We start from the raw sequence: 24,671 nt of genomic DNA, 5'->3' as shown, positions 1-24,671 counted from the left end.
TCTGCCATAAGGGTGGTGTCATCTGCATATCTGAGGTTATTGATATTTCTCCCAGCAATCTTGATTCCAGCTTGTGTTTCTTCCAGTCCAACGTTTCTGATGATGTACTCTGCATAGAAGTTAAATAAGCAGGGTGACAATATACAACCTTGACGTACTCCTTTTCCTATTTGGAACCAGTCTGTTGTTCCATGTCCAGTTCTAACTGTTGCTTCCTGACCTGCACACAGATTTCTCAAGAGGCAGGTCAGGTGGTCTGTATTCCCATCTCTCTCAGAATTTTCCACAGTTTCTTGTGATCCACACAGTCAAAGGCTTTGGCATAGTCAAGAAAGCAGAAATAGATGTTTTTCTGGAACTCTTTTGCTTTTTTGATGATCCAGCAGATGTTGGCAATTTGATCTCTGGTTCCTCTGCCTTTTCTAAAACCAGCTTGAACATCAGGGAGTTCATGGCTCACGTATTGCTGAAGCCTGGCTTGGAGAATTTTGAGCATTACTTTACTAGCGTGTGAGATGAGTGCAATTGTGTGGTAGTTTGAGCATTCTTTGGCATTGCCTTTCTTTGGGATTGGAATGAATACTGACCTTTTCCAGTCCTGTGGCCACTGCTGAGTTTTCCAAATTTGCTGGCATATTGAGTGAAACACTTTCACAGCATCATCTTTCAGGATTTGAAACAGCTCAACTGGAATTCCATCACCTCCACTAGCTTTGTTCGTAGCGATGCTTTCCAAGGCCCACTTGACTTCACATTCCAGGATGTCTTGCTCTAGATTAGTGATCACACCACCATGATTATCTGGGTCGTGAAGATCTCTTTTATAAAGTTCTTCTGTGTATTCTTGCCACCTCTTCTTTTTACCTTCTGCTTCTGTTAGGTCCAGACCATTTGTGTCCTTTATTGAGCTCATCTTTGCATGAAATGTTCCCTTGGTATCTCTAATTTTCTTGAAGAGATGCTCAACTGGAATTCCATCACCTCCACTAGCTTTGTTTGTAGTGATTCTTCTTAAGGCCCACTTGACTCTACATCCAGGATGTCTGACTCTAGGTGGATGACCATACCATCGTGGTTATCTGGGTCTTTAAGATCCTTTTGTATAGTTCTTCTGTGTATTCTTGCCACCTCTTCTTTATATCTTCTGCTTTTGTTAGGTCCATATCTCTTCTGTCCTTTATTGTGACCATCTTGGCATGACATGTTCCCTTTTTATCTCTAATTTTCATGAAGAGATCTCTAGTCTTCAAACCCTCTCATTATTTTCTTCTGAGGGAAATGCACACTCAACCTTTTTCAATGCATTTTGCAAAATATGATTTCAATTCTACTCAGTCTCCTTACATTCTTGTTATACTGGTCAGTTTCTTCTGAGTATTTTGAAGAATTTCAATAGCAAGAGCTAAATTTTATAGTTTTAAGGACATTTCAAAATGATTTCCTCTTTGTGTATTACCTTGTGGCTTTAATTGGAGAATGATATAAATGGGAGAGTAATTGGGAGAAATTTAATAAAGAAATTACACTAGATTAGATAATTTTGCTTAGAGAAATGCAAATTTATTTTGTTGTTGTTCTTCAATCGCTAAGTCATGTCCGACTCTTTGCAACCCCATGGACTATGGCATGCCAGGCTTCACTGTCCTTCACTATCTCCCAGCGTTTGCTCAAACTCAAGTCAGTCCCGTCTTATCTTGCCCTCAGTCTTTCCCATCATCACAGTCTTTTCCAATGAGTCAGCTCTTCCGATCAGATAACCAAAGTAATGCAGCTTCATCTTTAGCACCAATGAATATTCAGGACTGATTTCCTTCAGGATTGACTGGTTTGATCTTGCTGTCCAAGGGACTTTCAAGAGTCTTCTCCAGCACCACATTTCAAAAACATCAATTCTTCAGCACTCAGCCTTCTTTATGGTCCAACTCTCTAAGCCTGTTGAATTTATAGTGATGATGGTAGGTCCAGGTTCTTCTTATAATAAAAAATCTTAGAAATCTCCATTATTTTAAGCAGTAAACTTAAGATTTATTTGAAAATTATATTCCAACTTTTGTATATTGTCTTTTAGGATCTCCATGTGATCCTACTTTCCTTCTGAACTATACTCCCTGCAATGTGATCTGCTCCATTATATTCTGGAATCGTTTTGAATACAGTGATGAAAATTTTCTGACCTTGGCAAAATATGTTGACAAAAACGGAAAAATTGTAAGCACCCCCTGGATTGAGGTAAGGTCAACATTCTCTTAAAATAAGAAATAATTTTCTATCTAAATTGATTACCACTTCTCTTTGTACTATCGTTTGTTTCTTCAGTACCTACCGAGGGTATTAAGTCATGAAGGTACTGTTTAATAAGGTTTCTGTAAAGTCTAGGACTGTGATGGCCAAATTAATAAGGGCAATGTGTACATTTCTGAAGACGTAAAATGCCTAAATAAAAGTAAGTTAGGTAAATAGGCATTTCCTTAATCTTTCTGGTATAGTTTCTGAATTTAAAAAATGGTATGGTGTGAACAGACATAAAAGGAGTTGTCGACAGTAATACAATAATACTAGGAGACATTCAATAAAAGACAGAAATGGTATGGACCTGACAGAAGCAGAAGATATTAAGAAGAGATGGCAAGAATATACAGAAGAACTGTATAAAAAAGATCTTCATGACCCGGATAATCACGATGGTGTAATCACTCACCTAGAACCAGACATCCTGGAATGTGAAGTCAAGTGGGCCATAGGAAACATAACTACAAACAAAGCTAGTGGAAGTGATGGAATTCCAGTTGAGCTGTTTCAAATCCTGAAAGATGATGCTGTGAAAGTGCTGCACTCAATATGTCAGCAAATTTGGAAAACTCAGCAGTGGCCACAGGACTGGAAAAGGTCAGTATTCATTCCAATCCCAAAGAAAGGCAATGCCAAAGAATGCTCAAATTACCACACAATTGCACTCATCTCACACGCTAGAAAAGTAATGCTCAAAATTCTCCAAGCCAGGCTTCAGCAATACGTGAACCATGCACTTCCTGATGTTCAAGCTGGTTTTCAAAAAGGCAGAGGAACCAGAGATCAAATTGCCAACATCTGCTGGATCATCACAAAAGGAAGAGAGTTCCAGAAAAACATCTATATCTGCTTTCTTGACTATGCAAAATCCTTTGACTGTGTGGATCACAAGAAACTGTGGAAAATTCTGAGAGAGATGGGAATACAGACCACCTGACCTGCCTCTTGAGAAACTTGTATGCAGGTCAGGAAGCAGCAGTTAGAACTGGACATGGAACAACAGACTGGTTCCAAACAGGAAAAGGAGGAGTACGTCAAGGCTGTGTATTGTCACCCTGCTTATTTAACTTCTATGCAGAGTACATCATGAGAAACACTGGACTGGAAGAAGCATAAGCTGGAATCAAGATTGCCGGGAGAAATATCAATAACCTCAGATATGCAGATGAGACCACCCTTATGGCAGAAAGTGAAGAGGAACTAAAGGCCTCTTGATGAAAGTGAAAGAGGAGAGTGAAAAAGTTGGCCTAAAGCTCAACATTCAGAAAACAAAGATCATGGCATCTGGTCCCATCACTTCATGGCAAATAGATGGGGAAACAGTGGAAACAGTGTCAGACTTTATTTTGGGGGGCTCCAAAATCACTGCAGATGGTGACTGCAGCCATGAAATTAAAAGACGCTTACTCCTTGGAAGATAAGTTATGACCAACCTAGATAGTATATTCAAAAGCAGAGACATTACTTTGCCAACAAAGGTCCATCTAGTCAAGGCTATGGTTTTTCCAGTAGTCATGTATGGATGTGAGAGTTGGACTGTGAAGAAGGCTGAGCGCCGAAGAATTGATGCTTTTGAACTGTGGTGTTGGAGAAGACTTCTTGCGAGTCCCTTGGACTGCAAGGAGATCCAACCAGTCCATTCTGAAGGAGATCAGCCCTGGGATTTCTTTGGAGGCAATGATGCTGAAGCTGAAACTCCAGTACTTTGGCCACCTCTTGGAAAGAGTTGACTCACTGGAAAAGACTCTGATGCTGGAGGGATTGGGGGCAGGAGAAGAAGGGGACGACCGAGGATGAGATGGCTGGATGGCATCACTGACTCGGTGGACGTGAATCTGAGTGTACTCTGGGAGTTGGTGATGGACAGGGAGGCCTGGCGTGTTGCGATTCATGGGCTCGCAAAGAGTCTGACACGACTGGGTCACTGAACTGAACTGAAACAGCAATGGGTCAAAGAGGAAATCAAAATACCTTGAGAGAAATGAAAATGGAAACACAGCATACCAAAATCTATGTGACTCACAAAAGCAGTTCTAACAGGGAAGTTTGTAGTGAAACAGGTCTACCTCAGGAAACCAGAAAAATACCAAGTAAGCAATCTAACCTTACACATAAAAGTAGAAAAAGAGTGGGCCCTCTCCATCCCCCATCTGATGTCTATGTCAGAAGGTTTCTCTGTCCCTTTTCTTTCTTTAATAAAACTGCTACACAAAAGCTCTTGAGTGATCAAGAATGGTCACTGGCCCTGAAGCTAAATCTTCTTCCAATATCATCAATCTCACAGCATTTACTATAAGCTATTATGTTGGAGGCTCATCCAGGATTTTCAGGACAAGGTAAGAACACTCAAGAGCTCTAGCCTCCCTGCTTTATCAGTATACACATTTTCTGCTTTACTTTACTAAGGCTATGGTGTGCATGTGTGAATGAATGACACGTTCTGCACAAAGCAAGTGATGATCCCTGCTCTGTGGTTTCGAGGTGCCCCATAATGACTGAAGGGAGCCCCACAAAGGGAAGCCTTGTTGGGGGTTTGTACCAACCTACCATCCAAGAGGCACTCAATGTCCCTGTGAGGGGAGTGGCCAGAAATGGGAAAAGCATGTGGAGTGAGCTTTCCTTTCTTGGTCAGTTTTTTTCTGGTCTCTTTGACCATTCCGTAACTGCCTGGGGAATTAGAACTACTAACCTGATCTGTCAGATCATAGACTTTCTAGAAAATTGTGATTCATGCCATTACTGTGTACTTTTACTTGAACCCCAAGTATGGAAGCGCCTAGCCTTGCTAGGAGGCAAAAGTTACAAGAGTATGTTTGGGAGCCAGCCAGAGCTCTAACTCCAGGAATGTCTCTCAGGCTAGGGGTCACTCTCTTGACTGCCTGCCTCAGGACTCACAGTCCTAAAAGTGAGTCTTTGTCATGGCTGTGCCTCCTATCTATGTGGATAAAAGCACTGCTGGTGACTATGAGGTTTTTGAGGACATAGATTGGGAATTGCAGGATCTGTTCAGATTGGAAGTGCAATGGGCTTCTTCCTTTGGTAGTGCTAGCTATTAGCAGGCCAGAGAAAGCTCTCCAATGGCTTCTCAACTCCCTAGATATTCCTTTTATGGAATCTGTGGAAAGGAACTGGAAGGATTGTACCTAGTAGCTTGAGGACAAAAATCACTTTTTCCTCACTGTCCAGCCCTCTACCACCTTTGCTATCACATATACTGACGTGGTGACACTTAGAAGGGACAGCTTGGTTATTGCTCATCTCTTTACGTCTCACTGCTTCTTCTGCTATCAGGACTGTACTCAGGAATGTACATGGGCACACGTAAGATGGATGCTTCCTCTAGTAGTCCTAGCTTGGGAAGCATTCTGGGAATGCTCTGGCAAATCAAACAAAGGTCTTGGTGGTAAGGAACTAGAAATCAATCTGGGATGCCATCAGGTCTACCCCTGGTGCATCTCCACGCTACCTTGGAGGTAGAACTGGGAGGGTTAAGTAAAATACCTGCATCAGTAAGGGACAGACTAAGTCTGACCAGGGATGGAAAGCTTCAGTGGAAAGTCTGTCTGCACACCCATCTAGAGCAGGGAGGGACGCCTCTGGTGGAAAGAAGCCATGGCCGTGGATGCTGCTTTTTTCTCTGTTAGAGATGGGAGCTAACAGTTAAATGTATTTTAAAAACTTGGGACAAGTTTGATCCCCAGAGTTTAAAAAATACACGCCTGATCTTCTGTGATACTGAATGGCCACAGTATCTTTTGGAAAATGGGGAACACTGGCAGTTTAAAGGGTCTCTCAATTATGATACTGTTTTGCAACTAGACCAGTTCTGTAGAAAACAAAGGAAATGGGTAGAAGTGACATATGTGTTGCTCTTTATCTCTCTGTGAGACATGCCAGACTTATGTCCTAAGGGTGCAGATTTGGGTGTGAAGCCTTCAGCTGCCTCCTGTTCTCTTACTTTGCCCCTGTATCTGGGGCTCCCAACTAAACAGGCTGAAAATCAGGGCACCCTTCCAGGAGGGGCTGCCTCAGTTTCAGTAGAAATTCCAACAGTCCCGATTGTGGTTGAGACTATTTAGAGGATCCAAAAAGTAAATAGAAGGCTTTATGGGACTGACTTTACTTTATGACCTTACTTGGAGAGATGTAATATATGTCTTGGGACAGAAGTTGACTCCTGATTAAAAAACTTGAGTTTTTGGGGAAACCACTACTTTTGGAGATGAATGGCTTGAAGGCAAGGGGAAAGAAGGAACATGAAATAGCCCTCCTTCCTACTGGGAGCCAAGGGGTTCCAATAACAGAGCCGCTTTGCTGGATGTATTCTTGAAAAACTCAAACTAGTGCAAAGACTTTATGCTAAGTAGACTGAGATAGAACAGGGTGAGAAGAAAACTCCTGGTAAATTCCTAGAATGATTACAGGGGGCTCTCTGCAAGTTTACTGATGTTGATCTCAAAATTACAGAGGGAGAAATGATCTTAAATGATAGTTTTCTCACTCAGTCAGCTCCAGATATCTGCTGTAAGTCACAAAAACAGGCGTTCGGACCAAGTCAGTCTTTAGAAAAACTGTTGCAGTGTCTCAGACAGTATTACGGTAGAGAATATGAGGAGGAAAATGAGGTAAAAAAGAACCAGGCAAAAGATTGAAGCCCCAGCATGGCTGTTAGAGCCACTCTGAAACAGCCTGAGGCAAAATGCCCAGAGGGACCCAGGTGAAAAGGGATGGACTTGTTATTACTGTGAAAATGAGCAGTATCTCAAGCAGGATTGCCCTCAATCATATACGCCACCCCCAGCAGCATGTCCAGTCTGCAAAGGACCATACTGGAGAAGAGACTGCCCTCCGAGGTGTAGGCCCCAGGGATTGGACTCTTAAGATTATCGGGACTGTAGGTGCCTGGGGGTCCCCACACAAGCTCCCATTCTAATTACACCTGAGGAACCCTGGGTATTAATAACTGTGGGGGGCCAATCAGTCAATTTCTTTTGGACACTGGGGCAACTTTCTCTGTGCTCACTGAAGCCCCTGGTCTGCTTTCTTCCTGATCCACTACTATAATGGGACTGTCCATATGAGCCGAACGTTATTATTTCAGTTGTCCTTTGAGTTTCTAATCATGCCAGAGTCTCCTTCACCCTTCCAGGGGAGGGATATACTGAACAAAGTCCAGGCCTGTTTTCATGAATATGGAGCCTGCTCTTTCTCTCCCATTAATTGAACAAAATGTAAATCCTAAATTGTGGGCTGATGGAAAAACTGAGGGTTGAACACAAATTTCTGTTCCTGTCGTTATCAAGCTCAAAGACCCTCACCTGTTTTCACACCAAAAGCAGTACCCACTAACTCCTGAGGTTAAGGAAGGGTTAAAATACATCATTGAGGATTTAAAGGAACAGTTCAGTCGCTCAGTCGTGTCCGACTCTGCAGCAAGCCAGGCCTCCCGGTCCATCACCAACTCCCAGAGTTCACTCAGACTCACGTCCATCGAGTCAGTGATGCCATCCAGCCATCTCATCCTCCGTCGTCCTCTTTCCCTCCTGCCTCAATCCCTCCCAGCATCAGAGTCTTTTCCAATGAGTCAACTCTTCGCATGAGGTGGCCAAAGTACTGCAGTTTCAGCTTTAGCATCATTGCCTCCAAAGAAATCCCAGGCCTGATCTCCTTCAGAATGGACTGGTTGGATCTCCTTGCAGTCCAAGGGACTCTCAAGAGTCTTCTCCAACACCACAGTTCTAAAGCATCAATTCTTCGGCACTCAGCTTTCTTCACAGTCCAACTCTCACAATCCATACATGACCACTGGAAAACCATAGCCTTGACTAGATGGACATTAGTCGGGTAAGTAATGTCTCCGCTTTTGAATATGCTATCTAGGTTGGTCATAAATTTTCTTCCAAGAGTAAGCATCTTTTAATTTCATGGCTGCAATCACCATCTGCAGTGATTTTGGAGCCGGGAAAAAAAAAAGTCTGACACTGTTTCCACTGTTTCTCCATCTATTTGCCATGAAGTGATGGGACCAGATGCCATGATCTTCGTTTTCTGAATGTTGAGCTTTAGGCCAATGTTTTCACTCTCCACCTTCACCCTCATCAAGAGGCTCTTTAGTTCCTCTTCACTTTCTGCCATAAGGGTGGTGTCATCTGCATATCTGAGGTTATTGATATTTCTCCCAGCAATCTTGATTCCAGCTTGTGCTTCTTCCAGTCCAAAGTTTCTCATGATGTACTCTGCATAGATGTTAAATAAGCAGGGTGACAATACACAGCCTTGACGTACTCCTTTTCCTATTTGGAACCAGTCTGTTGTTCCATGTCCAGTTCTAACTACTGCTTCCTGACCTGCATACAAGTTTCTCAAGAGGCAGGTCAGGTGGTCTAGTATTCCCATCTCTTTCAGAATTTTCCACAGTTTATTGTGATCCACACAGTCAAAGGCTTTGACATAATCAATAAAGCAGAAATAGATGTTTTTCTGGAACTCTCTTGTTTTTTTCCACTATCCAGCAGATATTGGCAATTTGATCTCTGGTTCCTCTGCCTTTTTGAAAACCAGCTTGAACATCACGAAGTTCACAGTTCACGTATTGCTGAAGCCTGGCTTGGAGAATTTTGAGCATTACTTTACTAGCATGTGAGATGAGTGCAATTGTGTGGTAATTTGAGCAATCTTTGGCATTGCCTTTCTTTGGGATTGGAATGAAACCTGACCTTTTCCAGTCCTGTGGCCACTGCTGAGGTTTCCAAATTTGCTGGCATATTTACTGCAGCACTTTCACAGCATCATCTTTCAGGATTTGAAACAGCTCTACTGGAATTCCATCACCTCCACTAGCTTTGTTCGTAGCGATGCTTTCCGAGGCCCACTTGACTTCACATTCCAGGATGTCTGGCTCTAGATTAGTGATCACACTACCATGATTATCTGGGTCGTGAAGATCTCTTTTGTACAGTTCTTCTGTGTATTCTTACCACCTCTTCTTTATATCTTCTGCTTCTGTTAGGTCCAGACCATTTCTGTCCTTTATCGAGCCCATCTTTGCATGAAATATTCCCTTGGTATCTCTAATTTTCTTGAACACATCTCTAGTCTTTCCCATTCTGTTCTTTTCCTCTATTTCTTTGCATTGATCGCTGAAGAAGGCTTTCTTATCTCTTGCTATTCTTTGGAACTCTGCATTCAGATGCTTATATCTTTCCTTTTCTCCTTTGCTTTTCGCCTCTCTTCTTTTCACAGCTATTTGTAAGGCTCCCCAGACAGCCATTGTGCTTTTTTGCATTTCTTTTCCATGGGGATGGTCTTGATCCCTGTCTCCTGTACAATGTCACAAACCTCATTCCAAAGTTCATCAGGCACTCTGTCTATCAGATCTAGTCCTTTAAATCTATTTCTCACTTTCACTGTATAGTCATAAGGGATTTGATTCAGGTCATACCTAAATGGTCTAGCAGTTTTCCCTACTTTCTTCAATTTGAGTCTGAATTTGGTAATAAGGAGTTCATGATCTGAGCCCCAGTCAGCTCCTGGTCTTGTTTTTGTTGACTGTATAGAGCTTCTCCATCTTTGGCTGCAAAGAACATAATCAATCTGATTTCGGTGTTGACCATCTAGTGATGTCCATGTGTAGAGTCTTCTCTTGTGTTGTTGGAAGAGGGTGTTTGCTATGACCAGTGCATTTTCTTGGCAAAACTCTATTAGTCTTTGCCCTGCTTCATTCTGCATTCCAAGGCCAAATTTGCCTGTTACTCCAGGTGTTTCTTGACTTCCTACTTTTGCATTCCAGTTCCCTATAATGAAAAGGACATCTTTTTTGGGTGTTAGTTCTAAAAGGTCTCATAGGTCTTCATAGAATCGTTCAACTTCAGCTTCTTCAGCCTTACTGGTTGGGGCATAGACTTGGATAACTGTGATATTGAATGGTTTGCCTTGGAAACGAACAGAGATCATTCTGTCGTTTTTGAGATTGCATCCAAGTACTGCATTTCAGACTCTTTTGTTGACCATGATGGCTACTCCATTTCTTCTGAGGGATTTCTGCCTGCAATAGTAGATATAATGGTCATCTGAGTTAAATTCACCCATTCCAGTCCATTTTAGTTCACTGATTCCTAGAATGTTGGCGTTCACTCTTGCCATCTCCTGTTTGACCACTTCCAATTTGCCTTGATTCATGGGCCTGACATTCCAGGTTCCTATGCAATATTGCTCTTTACAGCATCAGATCTTACTTCTATCACCGGTCACATCCACAGCTGGGTATGGTTTTTGCTTTGGCTCCATCGTTTCATTCTTTCTAGAGTTATTTCTCCACTGACCTCCAGTAGCATATTGGGCACCTACTGACCTGGGGAGTTCCTCTTTCAGTATCCTATCATTTTGCCTTTCCTACTGTTCATGGGGTTTTCAAAGCAAGAATAGTGAAGTGGTTTTCCATTCCCTTCTCCAGTGGACCACATTCTGTCAGACCTCTCCACCATGACCCACCATTTTGGGTTGCCCTGGGGGCATGGCTTGGTGTCATTGAGTTAGACAAGGCTGTGGTCCTAGTGTGATCAGATTGACTAGTTTTCTGTGAGTATGGTTTCAGTGTGTCTGCCCTCTGATGCCCTCTTGCAACACCTACCATCTTACCTTAGGTGTGAAGTATCTCTTCATGGCTGCTCCAGCAAACCACAGCCGCTGCTCCTTACCTTGGGTGAGGGGTATCTCCTTACCGCTGCCCTTCTTGACCTTCAATGTGGGATAGCTCCTCTAGGCCCTCTTACGCCCCTGCAGCCACCGCTCCTTGGGTTGCTCCTCCCTGCCACCACCCCTGGCCTCAGGCACCGCCCCTGGCCTCGAGCATGGGGTGGCTCCTCAGGGCCACCGCCCCTGGCTTCAGGTGCGCGGCGGTTTCTCCCGGCCGCCCCTGACCTCAGATGCAGGGTATCTCCTCCCGGCTGCCCCGACCTCCGACACGGGGTAGCTCCTCTCGGCTGCCGCCCCTGACCTCAGATGCGGGGTGTCTCCTCCCAGCCGCCAGTGACCTCGGACTTGGTTAGCTCCTCTCAGCAGTTCCTGCGCCATCGCAGCCTGGCACTCTTGGCCACTGTCCCTGACCTCGGACGTGGGGTAACTCCTCTTGGCCATACTTGAGTGCGCCAGGTCACAGCTGCCCGTGCTTGAGTGTGCCGGGTCGCAGCTAATTCCCTGTAATAGTCCATGCAACACTCTTATTTTGGATGTAAAAATGTCAAATGATAAATGGAGACTAATTCAAGATATAAAAATAGTGCCTAATCCTTATACTTTATTGTCTGAAATTTCTAAATGAGCCAAGTATGACTTTTAGGCAATTTGAGATGATTTTGCGGCATTACAGGCTACTGCCACACTTGGATTCTGGGTTATGGAGAACTTGATTGGCCTTTAGATAAACTTATAACTGAAACTCAGCAGGCCAAAATCAAGCTGGTTAGGTCCCCAGAGACTCAAAAGGCTTTTAAGGCTCTTCAAATTGCTCTCGTGCAGGCTCCTGCTTTTGAGCTTGCCCACAGGATCAGAGTTTAGTATGTTCCTTAGTAAAAAAAAAAGAAAAAAAAAAAAGAGCCCATGGCCACATTCCTTAAGGATAATTGCTATAGTTTTTTTTTTTTTGATAGTTAGCTTTTTTTCTTTTTAATTGTATTGGTTTTGCCATACATCAACATGAACCCACCACGGGTGTAAACGTGTTCCCAATCCTGAACCCCCCTCCCACCTCCCACCCCATATCATCCCTCTGGGTCATCCCAGTGCACCAGCCCCAAGCATCCTGTATCCTGCATCGAACGTAGACTGGTGATTCGTTTTTTATATGATATTATACATGTTTCAATGCCATTCTCCCAAATCATCCCACCCTCACCCTCTTCCACAGAGTCCAAAAGACTGTTATATACATCTGTGTCTCTTTTGCTGTCTTGCATACAGGGTTACATTACCATCTTTCTAAATTCCATATATATGTGTTAGTATACTGTATTGGTGTATTTCTTTCTGGCTTACTTCACTCTGTATAATCGACTCCAGTTTCATCCACCTCATTAGAACTGATTCAAAGGTATTATTTTTAATGGCTGAGTAATATTCCATTGTGTATATGTACCACAGCTTTCTTATCCATTCATCTGCTGATGGACATCTAGGTAGCTTTTTGCCAAAGCAAAAACAATACCCAGTTGTGGATGTGATTGGTGATAGAAGCAAGGTCTGATGCTATAAAGAGCAATATTGCATAGGAACCTGGAATGTCAGGCCCATGAATCAAGGCAAATTGGAAGTGGTCAAACAGGAGATGGCAAGAGTGAACGCCAACATTCTAGGAATCAGTGAACTAAAATGGACTGGAATGGGTGAATTTAACTCAGATGACCATTATATCCACTATTGCAGGCAGAAATCCCTCAGAAGAAATGGAGTAGCCATCATGGTCAACAAAAGAGTCTGAAATGCAGTACTTGGATGCAATCTCAAAAACGACAGAATGATCTCTGTTCGTTTCCAAGGCAAACCATTCAATATCACAGTTATCCAAGTCTATGCCCCAACCAGTAAGGCTGAAGAAGCTGAAGTTGAATGATTCTATGAAGACCTATGAGACCTTTTAGAACTAACACCCAAAAAAGGTGTCCTTTTCATTATAGGGAACTGGAATGCAAAAGTAGGAAGTCAAGAAACACCTGGAGTAACAGGCAAATTTGGCCTTGGAATGCAGAATGAAGCAGGGCAAAGACTAATAGAGTTTTGCCAAGAAAATGCACTGGTCATAGCAAACACCCTCTTCCAACAACACAAGAGAAGACTCTACACATGGACATCACCAGATGGTCAACACCGAAATCCGATTGATTATGTTCTTTGCAGCTAAAGATGGAGAAGCTCTATACAGTCAACAAAAACAAGACCAGGAGCTGACTGGGGCTCAGATCATGAACTCCTTATTACCAAATTCAGACTCAAATTGAAGAAAGCAGGGAAAACTGCTAGGCCATTTAGGTATGACCTGAATCAAATCCCTTATGACTATACAGTGAAAGTGAGAAATAGATTTAAGGGCCTAGATCTGATAGACAGAGTGCCTGATGAACTATGGAATGAGGTTTGTGACATTGTACAGGAGACAGGGATCAAGACCATCCCCATGGAAAAGAAATGCAAAAAAGCACAATGGCTGTCTGGGGAGCCTTACAAATAGTTGTGAAAAGAAGAGAGGCAAAAAGCAAAGGAGAAAAGGAAAGATATAAGCATCTGAATGCAGAGTCCCAGAGAATAGCAAGAGATAAGAAAGCATTCTTCAGTGATCAATGCAAAGAAATAGAGGAAAAGAACAGAATTGGGAAGACTAGAGATGTGTTCAAGAAAATTAGAGATACCAAGGGAATATTTCATGCAAAGATGGGCTCGATAAAGGACAGAAGTGGTCTGGACCTAACAGAAGCAGAAGATATAAAGAAGAGGTGGTAAGAATACACAGAAGAACTGTACAAAAAAGATCTTCAAGACCCGGATAATCACGATGATGTTATCACTAATCTAGAGCCAGACATCCTGGAATGTGAAGTCAAGTGGGCCTTGGAAAGCATCACTACGAACAAAGCTAGTGGAGGTGATGGAATTCCAGTAGAGCTGTTTCAAATCCTGAAAGATGATGCTGTGAAAGTGCTGCAGTAAATATGCCAGCAAATTTGGAAACCTCAGCAGTGGCCACAGGACTGGAAAAGGTCAGGTTTCATTCCAATCCCAAAGAAAGGCAATGCCAAAGATTGCTCAAACTACCACACAATTGCACTCATCTCACATGCTAGTAAAGTAATGCTCAAAATTCTCCAAGCCAGGCTTCAGCAATACGTGAACTGTGAACTTCGTGATGTTCAAGCTGGTTTTCAAAAAGGCAGAGGAACCAGAGATCAAATTGCCAACATCCGCTGGATCATGGAAAAAGCAAGAGAGTTCCAGAAAAACATCTATTTCTGCTTTATTGATTATGCCAAAGCCTTTGACTGTGTGGATCACAATAAACTGTGGGAAATTCTGAGAGAGATGGGAATACTAGACCACCTGACCTGCCTCTTGAGAAATCTGTATGCAGGTCAGGAAGCAGCAGTTAGAACTGGACATGGAACAACAGACTGGTTCCAAATAGGAAAAGGAGTACGTCAGGGCTGAATATTGCCATCCTACTTATTTAACTTCTATGCAGAGTACATCATGAGAAACGCTGGGCTGGAAGAAACACAAGCTGGAATCAAGATTGCCAGGAGAAATATCAATAACCTCAGATATACAGATGACACACCATCCTTATGACAGAAATTGAAGAGGAACTAAAAAGCCTGTTGATGAAAGTAAAAGAGCAAAGTGAAAAAGTTGACTTAAAGCTCAACATTCAGAAAACGAAGATCATGGCATCCGGTCCCATCACTTCGTGGCAAATAGATGGGGAAACAGTGGAAACAGTGTCAGACTTTATTTTTTGGGGCTCCAAAATCACTGCAGATGGTGACTGCAGCCTTGAAATTAAGAGACACTCCTTGGAAGGAAAGTTATGACCAACCTAGATAGTATATTCAAAAGCAGAGACATTACTTTCCCTAGTAACGTCCGTCTAGTCAAGGCTATGGTTTTTCCAGTAGTCATGTATGAATGTGAGAGTTGGACTGTGAAGAAGACTGAGCGCCGAAGAATTGATGCTTTTTAACTGCGGTGTTGTGGAAGACTCTTGAGAGTCCCTTGGACTGCAAGGAGATCCAACCAGTCCATTCTGAAGGAGATCAGCCCTGGGATTTCTCTGGAAGGAATAATGCTGAAGCTGAAACTGCAGTACTCTGGCCACCTCATGCAAAGAGTTGACTCATTGGAAAAGACTTTGATGCTGGGAAGGATTGGGGGCAGGAGGAGAAGGGGACGACCGAGGATGAGATGGCTGGATGGCATCACTGAGTCTATGGACGCGAGTCTGAGTGTACTCTGGGAGATGGTGATGGACAGGGAGGCCTGGCGTGCTGCGATTCATGGGGTTGCAAAGAGTCGGACACGACTGAGTCACTGAACTGAACTGAACTGAAGTCACTAAGGGCTTCCCTGGTGTCTCAGACAGTAAAGCATCTGCCTGCAATGCGGGAGACCTGGGTTTGATTCTTGGGTCAGGAAAGTCCCCTGGAGAAGGAAATGGCAATCCACTCCAGCACTCTTGCCTGGAAAATCTCAGGGACGGAGGAGCCTGGTAGGCTATGCCCCATGGGATCCCAAAGAGTCAGACATGACTGAGTGACTTCACCTCACTCAAAGCTACTATTGATTTTGACTAATGGGCAAATATCTTACTGTACTGACTTCTCATGATGAAAGTGAAATCTTAAACTCTAATGTTCAGAGCAACAATGGCTGTGTCTTTAAAACTACTGTAACTCAAGGGGTGTTGAAAATTCTAGGAACAGAATATCACTTACACAGTTCCTGGAGACCTCATCTTCAGAAAAAGTTGAAAAGGATAATGACATTATTAAGAGGCATCTGTGTAAACTAATTCAGGAACCACAAGACAGTTGGTTTAAAGTTCTACCCATAGCTTTAATGAGGGCTCAGACTGCCCCTAAAAAGGAAGGAGTGTCCCTATTTGAATGTATCTATGGAAGACCCTTCTTACACACAGACATTGTTATAGACCCTGAAGCCTTAAAATTAACCACGTGAGTCAGCTTTCAGCTCTTCAACTTCCTCATCAATTGAAGGCTTCCCATGGTGGGTTTCTCCAAAAGGGCTTTCTTCAAGTCTTTACCAACAACAATCGTATGTGATGCTTCTTCTTGATCTTATGACATCTAGCAATCCTAAGATGAATTGATGTAACTATGGACATAATGTACTTTTAATTTTGATTATGTTTCAGTTTGGTTTAATGACTATTTTGCCTTACATCTGTAACTGTATAACAGGGTCTGTTTCTAACCTTCTGAAAGCTTTTAGGTTACAAACGGTTATCCAGGCTCCTACAAGTGTCACAGCCTTCCCCAACTATTACTTGGGGCCCATGGATCAGAGACCCTCAATATGAGAGTTAGGAGAATATGTTGCCTCAGCAATTTAGGGATGACACCCCTCAACAGCAGGAAGTAGTTATAGAATGAAAAGGGTGCCCCTTTCCCTTGGCAACATATTTCTCCTAAAAGAAAAGGAGGGAATGAGAGAGTCAATTCCTAGGCAGGTTGATAAGAAGTTTGGGATCCCTAAGGAGGAGAAAGGGATCTGGGCTCCTGAAGCAGAAGTAGGATTCTGGAATTCTCAAGGAGGAGGAAAGGACAAACATCTTTTTTTTTTTTCCCCTCTACATTTTCTAGTCTTTGTCTCACAAAATGTTTTTTTTTCTTTAAGCCTGATACTGATGATTACACACAAACAACTCATTTTAAACTCTGTACTAGGGATTATATAACAACAATACATCCTGCTTGAGGACAGTTTCTCCTTCCTGAAAAACTTCTGGCTAATCCTGTTATCTTAAAATGTAAATTATGGGAGTGGATCTAGTAAGATCTTTACAACCTTGAGACATTCTTTTGATTTATCATAATAACTAATTAAAAAACTATATAACTCCCTTGCTTAGACTAGCGAGGGGGGCACTCTCTGTCCCCCTTCTGATGTCTATGTCAGAAGCTTTCTCTGTCCATTTTCTTACTTTAATAAAACTGCTGCACACACACACCAACACATACCAAAAAACAAAACAATAACAAAGAAAAAAAAAAAAACTAGAAAAAGAAGAAAAAACAAAGTCCAAAGTTAGCAGAAGGAAGGAAATAATAAAGATCAGAGACTAAATAAACAATAGAGGCTAAAAGGGCAATAGAAAAGATTAGTGAACATAAAAGCTGGTTCTTTGAAAAGGTAGTCAGATTTGATAAACTCTAGCCAGACTCATTAGAAAAAAAAGAAAGTGCAAATAAATGAAATCAGAAATGGAAGAGGAACATTACAACTGATATCACAGAAATTCAAAGAATCATGAGAGACTACAATGAATAATTATGAAGGAAATGGCAACCCACTCCAGTACTCTTGCCTGGAGAATCCCATGGAGGGAGGAGCCTGGTAGGCTACAGTCCATGGGGTCACAAAGAGTCGGACATGACTGAGGGCCTTCACTTTCACTTTCAAATTAAACACCTAGTAGAAAATGGATAAATTCATAGAAACACACATACCAAGATTGAATCAGGAAGAAACAGATAATCTGAAGACGGAACACTAGTAGTGAAATAGAACCAGGAATCAACACTCCGCAAAACCCCAAATCCAGGAACGGATGGCCTCACGAGTGAATTCGACCAAATATTTAAAAAAGAAAGGAACACTTTCAAACTTATTCTATGATGCTTTACCCTTATACCTAAATTAGAAAAAAAAAAAAACACATTGAAAAGAAAAGAATAATTAAGGTCAATATTTTTGATGAGCCTAGCTGCAAAAATCCTCAATAGAATATTCAGTTCAGTTCAGTTGCTCAGTCACGTCCAACTCTTTGTGACCCCATGGACTGCAGCATGCCAGGATTCCCAGTCCGTCACCAAAGCCTGGAGCTTGCTCAAACTCATGTCCATTGAGTTGGTGATGCTGCCCATTCCGTCATCTCATCCTCTGTCATCCCGTTCTCCTCTTGCCTTCAATCTTTACTAGCTTCAGGGTCTTTTCTAATGAGTCAGTTTTTCACATCAGGTGGCCAAAGTATTTGAGCCTCCACTTCAGCATCAGTCCTTCCAATGAATTTTCAAGACTGATTTCCTTTAGGATGGACTGGTTGGATCTCCTTGCAGTCCAAGGGACTCTCAAGAGTCTTCTCCAATACCACAGTTCAAAAACATCAGTTCTTTGGTGCTCAGCTTTCTTTGCCAACTCTCACATCCATACATGACTACTGGAAAAACCATAGCTTTGACTGGACAGACTTGTTGGCAAAGTAATGTCTCTGCTTTTTAATAATGCTGTGTAGGGGGTCATAGCTTCTTTTCCAAGGAGCAAGCGTCTTTTAATTTCATGGCTGCAGTCACCATCTGCAGTGATTTTAGAGCCCATGAAAACAAAGTCTGTCACTGTTTCCATTGCTTCCCCATCTATTCACTACAAAGTGATGGGAGTAGATGCCATGATCTTTGTTTTTTGAATGTTTAGTTTTAAGATGTTTTTTCACTCTCCTTTTTCACTTTCATCAAGAGGCTCTTTAGTTCTTCTTGGCTTTCTGCCATAAGGGTGGTGTCATCTGCATATCTGAGGTTATTAATATTTCTCCTGGCAATCTTGACTCCAGCTTGAGCTTCATCTAGCCCGGAATTTCCCATGGTGTACTCTGCATATAAGCTAAATAAATAGCATGACATACAGCCTTGATGTATTTCTTTCCTACCTTGATGTATTTCTAATTTGGAACCAGTCTGTTGTTCCATGTCCAGTTCTAACTGTTGCTTCTTGACTTGCCTATAGGTTTCTCAGGAGACAGGTAAGGTGGTCTGGTATTCCCATCTGTTTCAGAATTTTCCACAGTTTGTGGTGATACACACAGTCAAAGGCTTTGGTGTAGTTAATGAAGCAAAAGTAGATGTTTTTATGGGATTCTCTTGCTTTTTCTATGATTCAACAGATGTTGGCAATTTGATCTCTGGTTCTTCTGCCTTTTCTAAAACCAGCTTGAACATCTGGAAGTTCACGGCTCATGTACTGTCGAAGCCTGGCTTGGAAAACTTTGAGCATTACTTTGCTAGCATGTGAGATGAGTGCAGTTGTGTGGTAGTTTGAAAATTCTTTGGCATTGCCTTTCTTTGGATTGGAATGAAAACTGACCATTTCCAGTCCTGTGGCCACTGCTGAGTTTTCCAAATTTGCTGGTATATTGAGTTTGGCACTTTAACAGAATCATCTTTTAGGATTTGAAATTGCTCAGCTCGAATTCCACCACTTCCACCAGTTTTATTTGTAGTGATGCTTCCTAAAGCCCACTTGACTTCACACTCCAGGATGTCTGGTTCTAGGTGAGTAATCATGCCATCTTGGTTTTCTGGGTCATTAAGATATTTTTTGTATAGTTCTTCTGTGTATCCTTGCCACCTCTTCTTAATATCTTCTGCTTTCGTTAGGTCCATACCATTTCTGTCCTTTATTATGCCCATCTGTGCATGAAATTGAAATCAGCAGTACATTATCACAATTATAATCTACGAATAAGCCAAATTTATTCTGGGGATGCAAAGCTTGTTCAGTGTCTGCAAATCAATCTATGTGATACATCAGATTAACAAATGAAAAATAAAAATCATAAGATTTTTTATGTTTTGCAAAAAAACCTTTTGACTGAATTCAACATCCATTTATGATAAAAAACTCCAGAGTGAATAGAGAGCAAACACACCTGAATACAATAAAGCCACTATTGGAGAAGCTCTCATCATTCTCAATGGTGAAACCGTGAAAGTATTTCCTCTCAAATCAGAAACAACACAAGGATTCCCACTCTCCCCACTTTTATTCAGCATAGTACTGAAAGTTCCAACCACACAAGCAAAGAAAAAGAAGTATGGTACTGGCACAAAAGCAGACATAGATAAGTGGAACTGAAGAGACAGCTTAGATATGAATGCACACTTAGTAGGTAATTAATATACAACAAAAGAAGCTAGAATACAAAATGTAGAAAAAACACCCTGTTCAATCAATGGTATTGGGAAAACTGGACAGTTACATACAAAAGAATCAAACTGGATGCCTTTATCACACCACATATAAAATAAATTCAAAATGGATTAAAGATTTAAATGTAAGAACCAGAACTATAAAAATTCTAGAAGTAATCATGGCTATGTGCTCTTTGACGTTAATCTTGTTGATCTTTTTTTGGTTATGCATTGTTAGGCAAGGGAAACAAAAGCAAAAATAAAGGAATGTGACCTAATCAAATGTAAAAGCTTTTGCACAGTGAAGGTAACTATCAACAAAACAAAATGCCTGCCTGCTGAATAGAATATATTTGCAAATGATGTATCTGACAAGGAGTTAGTGTTCAAAATACACAAAGAACTCATACACTTCAACAACCAAAATAAAACTCTAATTAAAAAATGGACAGAAAGTTCAAATAGATATTTTTCCAAAGAAGACAAAAGTTGGCCAATAGGCCTGTGGAAAGATGGTCAGAACAGTAATTATCAGGAAAATACAAATAAAAACACTGCAAGATTTTACCTCACACCAGTCTTTAGAATGGCTATTTTAAGGAAGAGAAGAAATAACAAGTTTTGGGAGGATGCAGAAATAAGGGAACACTTATGCACTGTTGGTAGGAATGTAAATTGAAATGGTCACTATGGCAAACAGTATAGAGGTTCCTCAAAAAGTTAAAAATAGAACTACTGTGTGATCTGGGACTTAACTGGGTACTTCTTTCTATAAAACTTCTGGGTATCTATCTGAAGAAAAGAAACTTATTCAAAAAGATATATGCACCCTTATGTTCATTGTAGCATTGTTTACAAAAGGTAAGATATCAAAACCACCTAAGTGTCCATCGATAGACAAAAGGATAAAAAAGAAGTGGAACACACACACACACACACACACACACACACACAATGAAATATTACTTTACCATATAAAGGAATGAAATTGTGCCATTTATGACAGCATGGATAGTCCTAGAAGATATTATGCTAAGGGAAGAATGTCAGACAGACAAAGACAAATGTTATATAATTTATCTCATATTTAGAATTAAAACAATTTTAAAACAAAATAAAACAGAAACAAATTCATAGATACAGAGAAGAAATCGGTGATTCTCAGAGAGGAAGAAGTAGGGGGATGAATGAAAAAGGTAAAAGGGATTAAGAAATATGAACAGGTATAATTGTAATAAGTCACAAGGATATAATTTACAGCATAAAGAATAGAGTCAATAATATTTCAATAACTGTATGATGACAGATGATTCCTAGGCTTATCATGGTGATCAATTTGTAATGCATGTAAATGGTCAATCACCATTTTGTACACCTGAAGCTAATATAATATGTGTCAGCTGTTAATATATTTCATAAAAATAAATGTAGAAAAAGTGTATGATCCCTGCACACTGTTTAGGTGATTTTCTGTAGACATGTGTGTAGTGTAAACTGGGATAAACACTAGATTCTACCTCTGTCACTAGCTTTGTGACTAAGACCGGTTGACTAACCTTTCTGACCCTCAGTACCCTCATTTGGAAAGATGTGGTATGATCCTTATTTTCTTCAGAGTTGTGGTTAGGAAAATAATTCTAATGGTTTTGAAATTAGTTGGTAATCTGTGCATATTGTCACTCAGGCCATTTCATCAGTTCCCTCTCCTTCAAATCCCAAATGGGTTCCACTGCAAGGAGCATATCTTACTCATCTTTATTTACTCATTTTATAGCAATATGTCTGCACCATAATATGGGCTTGTAAATGTTTGCTGAATGAATTGACTGTTTCTTTTCTTTTTCAGCTCTACAATGCTTTCCCCTCTTTACTACATTATCTCCCAGGGAGTCATAACACATTATTTAAAAACATGACTGAGCAAAGAAAGTTTATTTTGGAGAAAATAAAGGAACACCAAGCATCCTTGGACCTCAACAACCCTCAAGACTTTATTGATTACTTCCTGATTAAAATGGAAAAGGTAAAAGGGGACCCAGACTTGCTACTTCATCTTTGTAGGTGGAGTGAGGTAATACATGGAATAGCTTTGTTCTTCTCAGTGGAATCAGTTTATTAAAACAAATGCTCCTTCTTAAAGATATATTCACTGCCTGTGCAACTTATTGTTGTGCAAACTGTACTGGATGTCTTGAATTATTTCTGCATTGTCACTGAAAATTGCTTGGAAGTTTGTATATTTACCATGTTAAAGCTGGTTCTTTATTTGAGAACAGATTGAAACAAACATACACATTCATGATAAGTGATAGATAGTATATTCTCTTTCATGAAATAAATTCCATGAATTAGTGATGTAAGAAATGAGAGAAGGCAGAAATGGATGGGCATCTAGAAAGGCTTACTCTTGGAAAGACAGTAGAAAACAGATGAAGTATGTTTTGAGGATTAGCAGAGACAAAACTTGTTCAGGGAAAGATAAGTGCAGTGATGAAGTGTGTGGAATTTTTAGAGATTGTCTTGATAGTAACTGAGGAACTATCGTGGGTTTAATGACTGATGAATTTGGGAATAGTGTTTTAGTTTGAGGATAGGTGGTTCTGAAGGCCTGAGTGAGAAATTCAGATATAATGAAATAGACAATAGATGCCTGAATTGATGGTGAGTAGCAGTGATGATTTGATGAGTCAGGTTAGAAAGAAGTTACTGAAGAACTGATTTACTCCAGTGGGTGAGAAAGTGAGGAATCAGAAAGGACTTGTTGGAAATTTAACTTTGGTTACATTTTATTTGAAGAAATTCTAACAACTCCTCTAACTTTACCATCATTTATAACATTATTTAATGTTTGGCTTAATTTGTCAAATAAATAAACTTAAAAGATTATGTTGTTATATGGAATTATTATAAGTTGCTTTTACTTATTAAGTAATCCTAATACATCATTGCTAGGAGAAACACAATAAACAGTCTGAATTTACCATGGACAACTTGATCACCAGTCTATGGGATTTGCTTACTGCTGGAATAGAGACAACAAGCATCACTCTGAGATATGGACTGCTGCTCCTGCTGAAGCACCCAGAGGTCACAGGTAGTATCACAGATGATGGACAGGATGAAACTCCAGTTAGAAATTGGCAGGCAACACTGATGACTTTTCTACTCTTCATCTGCCTAGAAGATGTACAAGAAAAACTTCCATCCTAGTACATCTTCCTATCATTGTATGAATTACATTAAAATTAGATTACAGTACAAAAAGAGAATGAAATATTTAACCAGGAGCAGAGTTATGGAGGGCAGAGGTCACTGTCCTCCCTACTGTGGTGGAGTATCCTTGATTTGCATCAGGTCAGGTGCAGCAGGGCTTCCATGGTGGCTCAGACAGTGAAGAATCTGCCTGCAATGCAAGGACTTGGGTTTGATCTCTGGGTCGAGAAGATCCCCTGGAGAATGGAATAGCTACCCACTCCAGTATTCTTGCATAGAAGAAGTCCCATGGATGGAGGAACCTGGCAGGCTACAGTCCATGGGGTTGTGAAGAGTCAGGCATGAATGAGTGACTTAACACACACTGAGAGATGCAGTAAGAAGAGTTGTCCTTAGGTCTAGAAAGAATTAGCTATTTTCTTTCTCTGCAGTGATACTGCTTGATAAGCCTTCCAAGTCCAGATAAATATACTTTTGTCAAAAGTTAATTCTACGCAGATGCATTTGCAATGGAAGGATTGACTCAATAAAATCACAGTCTTTCTTCATCAGAAAGCCTCACTCTTTAAATTAAAAAATTCTGTTCAAATATACCCTTTGGGGCAAACAAATTTTCCTTACAAACATAATTTCTCATTCTCTTGTTTATTCAGTCCTCATCTAAGAGAATATTTCCTTAACTATATCATGTTTTGTGCTTTGATTCATTAGGACACTTTTATTTATTTTTTGAGTTTAATTGTCTTACAATGTTGTATTAGTTTCTCCTGTACAACAAAGTGAATCAGTTATATGTATATATATTTATGGGCTTCGCAGTGGGTGCTAGTGGTTAAGAGCTCACCTGCCAAAGGGCATGTGAGGCATAAGAGATTTGCATTCATTCCCTGTGTCGGGAAAATCCCCTGGAGGAGGGCATGACAACCCACTTCACTATTCTTCCCTGGAGAATCTCATGGACAGAGGAGCCTGGTGGGCACAGTCCAAAGGGTTGCAAAGAGTCAGACATGACTGAAGCAACTTAGCACATATGCATATAGATTTATAATCATTATATCTTTTTGTTGGATTGATTCTTTCATCATTATGTAATGTCCTTTTTTTTCTTGTTCCATACAGTCTTTGTTTTAAAGTCTATTTTGTCTAAGTATTGCTTCTTCAACTTTCTTTTTCTTCCATTTGTATTCAGTACATTTTTCTTGTGGAGTAGCTGCTGGGTGATGGTGGGTGGGTTGGGTCATGTGGCAGCTGGTTATGAAATCCCATGGAGCCCAGTCTAGTGCTGGCCCTCTGGTGGTTAGAGCTGGGTCCAGGGCCTCTTCCTGAGATGGCTGGCAGAGAGTTCTGGGGTTTCCTAGAGTTGGGTATCAGTTTGCTGTTGGGTGAGCCTGGGGCCCAAGATGTCTTCTAGTAGTGCTGACCTGCTGTTGAGTAGGCTGGATTTTGACATGGTTGCCTCAGGACTGCTATGGTCCTGGGGCT

At 41.1% G+C, this 24,671-nt stretch overlaps 1 protein-coding gene across 1 annotated transcript in view; it reads left to right on the top strand.

Moving 5' to 3' along the window:
* Positions 1 to 23,683, top strand: part of LOC101106985 (cytochrome P450 2C21-like) — a 35,290-nt gene extending 11,607 nt beyond the window's left edge. The window contains exons 2-4 of the mRNA XM_027960669.2: positions 2,069 to 2,229; positions 21,823 to 21,999; positions 22,929 to 23,683. Of these exons, the coding sequence (XP_027816470.1) occupies positions 2,069 to 2,229; positions 21,823 to 21,999; positions 22,929 to 23,186 (596 nt within the window). The 3' untranslated portion in view covers positions 23,187 to 23,683. The remainder of the gene's footprint in view (positions 1 to 2,068; positions 2,230 to 21,822; positions 22,000 to 22,928) is intronic.
* Positions 23,684 to 24,671: the final 988 nt, after the last annotated feature.

This window comes from Ovis aries, chromosome 22 (assembly GCF_016772045.2).
Source record: "Ovis aries strain OAR_USU_Benz2616 breed Rambouillet chromosome 22, ARS-UI_Ramb_v3.0, whole genome shotgun sequence".
Classification (NCBI taxonomy): domain Eukaryota; kingdom Metazoa; phylum Chordata; class Mammalia; order Artiodactyla; family Bovidae; genus Ovis; species Ovis aries.
The sequence above is the reverse complement of the archived record's forward strand: the minus strand, read 5'-3'. Positions and strand labels throughout refer to the sequence as shown.